The following is a 7,814-nucleotide window of genomic DNA, read 5'->3' on the forward strand; positions in this document are numbered from 1 at the left end:
GATACTGTGGTTTTAAAATCTAGTCTCACTTTCAACTCCAATGTCTGTGTGCTAGGAATTATTTATTCTAGCTGGCCCATATAAAAGACACACACTCTTGGTATTTTACTTACAAGCTGTAAGCCTAGGTTGGGCAGGTTTGGGAGCTACTCTAACTTACACTCCAGCTGTATATCCCTGTTACTTACTGTTTCTCCTGACCATGTGCTCATGGTCTAGCTCCTTTATTGGAGGCCTCCTCCTCCCTGGTCTCCTTTATCCTCCTCTCCCTCTCTACAGCCCAGTCAGAGGCTTTAGTCTTTTATTGATCAATTAACTTAGGAAGCAGGGTTTTACATAGCATTGGATCTCTGAGTTAGAAGGCAACCAGAACTTGGGGACCAGCGTTTTGCATTTGAATACATAGCAACTGCAACAGTCTGTTCTCACAAACACACATGTGAGCCACTTGCAGTTTTTAACCATAGGCCCTTTCTCCTTACTGACTGCCTCATTTCTATAGGGAGAGTGTCCTTATAAGAGAATGAAATAAGACTTAATTTTCTGTTTCTGCCCACTACCCTTCCCCTACCACACACACACACACACACACACACACACACATACCAATTGAAAGACCTCAAGAGTTGTGAGGAAATAAATTTGTGCTGTACATAATATCAAGTGTGCAGCCAGGAAGACTAAATCACTATTTGTTAAATGCTCTGGTTCACAGTAAGAATACAGACATGAGGAAAACAGAAGCTTTGCTCTATCGATTAATGGGGGTGATGGAATGGAAGGAAAGGAAAGATGATCAATGCTACTAACAAAGCTGAGTAAAGAGGGTGCCGTGGAAGCCTTAGGGAGGGGCAATTAACACTGACTGAAAAGTTTGGAAAACTGTGACATCAGAGACAATTTATAATGTTGTTAGAAACAGTTTGGGAGAGGAAGAAAGAAATCCAGTAGTTTTTAAGATTTAGAAAAAAAGTAAGTAAAGGTGACAATATGGGTAATTGCATTTATATTCAGAAAGCAAAATATCAATCCATTTGAACAAGAATATGGGTGGTGATGACAAATGCTGCAATGCATCAGAGAAAGGCTATTAAATCAACTAGCCCAATCAGTACAGGGCAGGGTCCCCAGAGCTACATGACAAATGTCATGTGCACCCATAAACGCTTTCTTACATCACCAGTTGTTAAAAATAAGGAAATAAAGACGTCAAAAGGGAATGCATTATTTATAGATTAAAATACAGGAGACCTAAATTCTTATAATAAAATATAAGTTTGATATAGATCTAAATATTTCCAAGAACAAATAAATAGCATAAAAATAACCCTGTTCCATTCATAAGTAAAGATGCTAAGCCACAGTTCATTTAATGAAGATAATTTTAAGGTAGAATCTATAGGTCTGTCTGAGAAAATGAAACTTATAGTATGAATAAACTCTAGCTTTGTTCATTAGCTTTTTCTGTGTTTTGTGTCATGATTTACTGGATTTGCTTGGATGACACATAATTGTTCCATTGGAAAGATCCTTAAGTAGGAGCTCCTATCTTAAGAAATCCACTTTTAACAAATGAATAGATGGCTCATCAATAATTAAAACAATCTATTTTCTCTTAGTTTAAATGCCCTACAGTGTTTTTTATTTTTTCTTCTAAACTGGATTCAGCAAGAACTGTACTGGCAAAGAAGTGAGTAGACGATACATTTCTTTAAGTTCCTAACAAATTTGAATTCTTGGAATCTTATTCTCAAAATCTGAATGAGATAGATGGCTTGGCCTCTTTCTTTGGAGTCAAAATTATTTTTCAAAAATAAGCTTTAATACTCTAGTGACAGTTTTGTTGTCTTAGCTTTTATTGCTCTGATAAGATACCATGACCAAGGCAACTGACAGATGAAATGGTTCATTTGCACTTACAGTTCTCAACGGGTAAGAGTCCATCCATCACCATCACAGAGAAGTGGCAGGCATGGCAGCTGGAGCCGAAGCTGAGAGCTTATATCGTGAACCACAAGCATAACAGAGGGAAGGGGCATTAGAATTTATGTGTGTCTTTGGAATTCTCAAAGCCACCTCCAGTGATGTATTTCCTCCAGAAATGCAACACCCCTAAGCCTTCCCAAATAGCTATACCAACTGGGGACCAATTATACAAATACATGAGCCTAGAGGGGAAGACATTCTCATTTAAGAACCCATATGTAGGGACGAATGTTTAATAAATTAGAGGGATTCTTAGATACTCTAAGCTTGCTGTCACACACAGTAGTGCTGTTAATTGCTGCTCTATTTCATCCTCGATCAGCCTTTCTTTCTTCCTGTTAGCCCAACTCCCTTTTCATACAACCATTCATTGGAGCTCCAGCCAGAACTCTTTGCCATTTACATACGGGCTATCAATGAATGGACTTACAAAAGATACCAGGAACTGGGTGTCTTAGTTGGGGTTTCCATTGCTGTAAAGAGATCCCATGACCAAAACAACTCTTATAAAGGGAAATATTTAATTGGGGTCAGCTTACAGTTTCAGAGGTTCATTATCATTATGGTGGGAAGCATGACAGTGTACAGGCAGACAAAGTGCTAGAGGACCCAGGTGTTCTACATCTTGATCCAAAGGCAGCCAGGATGAAACTGTTTTCTGGAAGCAACTAAGAGGGGATTTTCTTCTACATTGCATGGAGCTTGAGCACTAAAAGACCTCAAAGCCCACTCCTACAGTGACACACAGCCTCCATCAAGGCCACACCTACTCTAACGGGGCCACACCTTCCAACAGTACCAATCCCTCTGAGCCAAGCATCCAAATGCCTGAAACCATGAGGGGTCGGGGGGGAGAGCTGTGCAAACTCATTCAAACCACCACATTGGGTTACTACTACCTCAGCCCAGGAGCTAGAGTGCTTTAATCCCCAATATCTCTGTGCCTTTCTCATAAATCATCCTCCACAGAAAAAAAACAACCCATACATCTTTAGCAGTTAGACTTCTATCTCCCTAGTAAAAGCTTTGGTGTGAAGTATATTTATGGTTTATAGGTTTGGCTTTATTGTCAAGTTTTACATAATGATACTCTGTGAATTCTAAGTGTATCTTTTAGTATGTTCTTTTGAGAACTTACCTTTAGGTATATCTCTAGAATCAAAACCAAGTACTAAAGAATCACGACTTCAACCTGGCACTGAGAACTGAGCCATGCAGTGACTCACCATGACTCAGTTCTTGAAGAACAAGAGGCTGTTGCCTCCCCCACCATAATTTTGTTTTTATGGATGGAATTAGCAGTTCTCACTATTAGCAAGCCTCAGATTTTATTCGGCAAGAACTTTATCAAGAGGGAATTAAAAAGTTGAAAATCAGCCAGGCCAGTGGTGGCACATGTCTTTAATCCCAGCACTCAAGAGGGAGAGGCAGGAAGATCTCAATGAGTTTGAAGTCAGCCAGCCTGGTGTACAATGTGAGTTCCAGGACAACCAATACTACACTGAGAAACCATATCTCAAAAAAAAAAAAAAAAAAAATCTGCAGGCATAGTAGGTCATGACTATAATGAGATCTTGTGCAGCCTGAGGTATAGCATGAGATCCTTTCTCAAAAAACAAATAAACAAAACAAAACAAAACAGCAACAACAAAAAAACAACAAAAGCAAACAGAACTGCATGACATGCAGAGAAGTCGCCTGCTTTATTGCATAGATGACAAGTTTTACAAGAGTATAAGTTAGGTATAATTACATAAAATTGGAAGACAAGATATTTATGTCCAAATATCACTCCGCTAGAACAGTTTAAATGTATTCAATGTGTGAAATTAATTTCGAATGTTACCAGTGTCAGCATCTGAACCTCACAAGTAAAAATGCACAGAAAGTGAAATCTTCCAATGCTCTCAGTACTTCACAAGCTGATCGCAGGAGCACCATGATGTGATTTTTTTTTTTCTACAAACACAACTGGAATACTAGTGACTGTGCTTTAAAAATGCTGTTTAAGGCAATCATCATAGGAAATACTATCAAGACTCATAATTGCACAGATCTGTAAGGTCTTACATTGCCGGTCACAAGTCACGCTGCTGTCATAACTCACAAAATAATAATGGTAGTATTTCAGGAACTGCTTGCTGTCTATGGTAGCAAATTGCTGAACTAATCCATGTAAACTCTTTGGCTGCAGATCTGCAACACCATAGGCCTGAGTCAAGATGTACTCCAATGTCCAGTTGGATTCTCCTTTTAGATTGGCTTCTGTCAAGTTCAAGTAATACTGCAGCATGTCCTATATTAAAGACAGTAAGAGACCCAGTTCACTTTTCAACACAGAGACTGTGGCACCATAGAAAGAGGCCTTGCTAAGCTTTCTGTGACATTCTGAATGTAACGTGCCATTAAGATCCCTTCAAAAGAAAAATCACAATTTCTAAAACCTGTAGCACTTTTTTAAACTTAAAAAAAAAAATCAAAGAATATAATAGTACATCATCCCTACATACAGTGAAATGTACAAAACAAAGTATCTTGAATTCCCATGGGTTAAGACAACCACTAACAGCTGATAGAAACCAGTCCAGTGCTGGAGGCAGCTGAGCCCAGCTCAGGAACGCAGTCTAAGACTCTCTCTCACATAGGCTGCAAGTCAGGTGATGTCAGTTTGGTAGCCTGAGATTGTGATGCTAATACCTGCATTTTCTATTTTGAAACCAGTAAGCAGCATAGATATAGGAACCAGCTGTTAAAAATTTGTTGGCACTAGTGTGTATGTGTATGATATACATATATATATATCCTTAATTTATATATGAACTGAAAATAGATACCAGAATATTCATTCCTGTTTACCTTTTTGGCCTTTTTAAAATAAATGGACTCATGTTAAACTGTTTTGTAGTTTTGCTTTGTCTTTATTTGTCAGGATGGGCATCTTTCTATGTCAATAAATACTATCACATACAGAGCACCGCCCATGTATGTATATACAGACATATATATATATGTATATACCATATACGTATATACAGACATATATGAGGGTGAACATGTAGATGTGTGAAGTTCAAATCGCTAACAAGGCAATGATAGCAATTATAAAGCAATTCATTTGAACTAGTTTATTCATAGTCTTTGTGGACATTTCATTTCATTTTTATGTGTAAGGTCCAATTATACCCTGCCTCCTCTTCTTGGTATTCAGAAGAATAATGAGATGTCTTATAAAAAATTAATTAGAAATACAATTATACAAACAGTTATATTAAGTGAAATGAAATATCTTCAAACTATATCTGTAGAAAGGAGCAGCTACCAAATTGAAATCTCCATGATCTAAATGGTCAGCCCTTTGAAATCTAATTGTTCTAAAGTACAGAGCCACAAATGTGCACCAGAGAATTTTTGAGACAAAAGCAAGTGTTAAATTTTAGTTTTTCCTTAAAAAAAAAAAAAACCTAACTTGTATTGAGCACTGGCATGAGCTAAATGCATTATATTGATTTTTTTTTCCATGGAAGCATCTTGGGATCTCATGATTTGGTCATACTTGTGTCCGTGTGGCACACATAAGTATGTATAATGTATATTTGTACAAATTCTGTCTGCTATTGTGTATGCATAGGTTCAAGTGCTGTGGACAATGGATAGCTTCCTCAATTGCTCTCTTCCTTGCTTCTTCGGATACAGGGTCTTGTCACTGAACATGGAGGCCCCCCTTTCAGCGAGAATGGGTGGTACCAAGCTCTTAAGAGTTTCTCATCTCAGTGTCATTGCCTGGCATTTATGTGGCTACTAGGTTTCAGAACTTAGGTCCTTATACAACAAGCACATTATCCACTGAGCCATTATCCTGAGCCCCTGCAGTCACATTTTAAATTCCCATTTTAAAGAAGAATAAATTAGAACACAGAACAGTTTGGCAACAGCTGAAGACAGGGCATAGTTCTGGGGCCTATACTTTCCCAAATAGTTACGTTTGGGAGAAGAATAGTTAATATGACTTATGTATGTATCAAAGTTCACAAATAAGCTTCATCTAGTGAAAGCTCTGAAAACATGGCAAGATCAGGGCTTGGGCTGTATGTCCATTGTTAAAGTACCTGCCTGCCTTCCATATGCAAGGTCCTGAGCTCAGTCCCCAACATCCCATAAACCCGGGTATAGGGAGGGATGTGCTCCTATGATCCCAGCACCTGGCAGGGAAAGGCAAGAGGATCAGAAGTCTCAAGAATACAGCAAGTTTTAGGCCAGCTTGCACTACATGAGACCCAGTCTTAAAACAAACAAATATAAAAGGACAGAAAGCCCTTAAAGAGATACTAACATGTCACAAACAAACTTTATCTACCCGGCCATCGGGATAACAACAGATATACATCTTTAAATAAGGACACCATAAGATATTAGCATCAAGTGCGTCTCTCATGGTTTTCTGAGAAACATTCTATTAAATGAATGAAACCTTCAAAGACATATATATATATGTGTGTGCGTGTGTGTGTGTGTGTGTGTGTATGTGTGTGTGTGTGTGTGTGTGTGTGTGTGTGTGTATGTGTGTGTGTGTGTGTGTAGGATCAAATGAAACTGCTCCGACTTACCAGCAATGTGTAATCACCAGGCTTGTACTGAAATAGGCGGACACCAGGATTGTTGGTCTCTTTTTGTAAAACTCCTTTCACTGGTGTAACAGCAGGTGCCACAAACACAGAATTTATTGGATTCCCTAAACAACAACAATTTAACCTTAAAAATTAAAAATCTTAAAAATTAAAAATCTCTTAGGTCAAGAGATCAATAAACAAATATTATGGTTATTGATTAATCATGCCTCAAAGCATTTATAGTGTTACTTTTGAGAAAATAAGGTACTCAATACCAAAATCAAAGAGCTGTTACTGATTTGTTATGCAGATTAATGTTATTATATTTATATAAATTATCTATAAATCCTAACAATGACTATAGAGTTATATGGGGAAATTATTGACTTGGTATTTGAAAGTCACTTTTCAACACTTCAGAGAAGTAGATTACAAATAGATGACAGATTGATTATAGATAGATTACATAGATACTTGATGATAGGTGATAGATACATAACTGATAAATGAAAGAGATAGATCATTGAAACAGACAGATGACAAAAGACAGACAAACAGGTGACTGACTGACTGACAAATAGATTATAGTGGTGAAAATGAAATGATAAAGGGTGGACAGATGATAATAAAGAGATACAAGAATATCTTGAAAAAGAATGATTAGATAAAAGAAAATGAGTACAGTAAGATCATGATAAATGTTTAATGCAGATGACAAAAGAACCAAGATTTGTTGACTATAGTCTCAACTCATATATATTTAATTTTTTTCACATAAAAGCAAGTCTACTATTACACACACACAGGCAAACACAAGAGCAAAGCACAATCCTGCTCTGTTTCATAACCTTATGACTTAAAGCAATCTTTCAATCATTGTATAATAATTTAACTGGCACAAGCATTTAATTTGACCATGTGGAGGACAGAGGCAAGTACATGTGAATTTGAGGCCAGCCTGGTCTACACAATAGTGTAGATTATAGTTATAACAAATTATAACTATATGATAGATGATAAATACATAACCGATAAGTGAAAGAGAGATAGATCACTGAAACAGATAGATGTAATATAGTTATAATAAAGTTATATGTAACATCTATATATTATATCTATATATGTATTTATACATAAATATACTATAAAACATACTGATATAACATAAACATATAAATATATTTATATTTAGTATTATAATAAATATATTTATATTGTAAT

At 36.8% G+C, this 7,814-nt stretch overlaps 1 protein-coding gene across 1 annotated transcript in view; it reads right to left on the bottom strand.

Moving 5' to 3' along the window:
• Nucleotides 1–3,667: 3,667 nt before the first annotated feature.
• Smpdl3a (sphingomyelin phosphodiesterase acid like 3A) overlaps nt 3,668–7,814 on the bottom strand; it is a 20,506-nt gene continuing 16,359 nt past the window's right edge. Inside the window, exons 7-8 of the mRNA XM_031347959.1 lie at nt 6,591–6,715; nt 3,668–4,282 (exon numbers count right to left, since the gene is read on the bottom strand). Of these exons, the coding sequence (XP_031203819.1) occupies nt 3,980–4,282; nt 6,591–6,715 (428 nt within the window). The 3' untranslated portion in view covers nt 3,668–3,979. The remainder of the gene's footprint in view (nt 4,283–6,590; nt 6,716–7,814) is intronic.

Source organism: Mastomys coucha, unplaced genomic scaffold, assembly GCF_008632895.1.
Source record: "Mastomys coucha isolate ucsf_1 unplaced genomic scaffold, UCSF_Mcou_1 pScaffold3, whole genome shotgun sequence".
Taxonomy (NCBI): domain Eukaryota; kingdom Metazoa; phylum Chordata; class Mammalia; order Rodentia; family Muridae; genus Mastomys; species Mastomys coucha.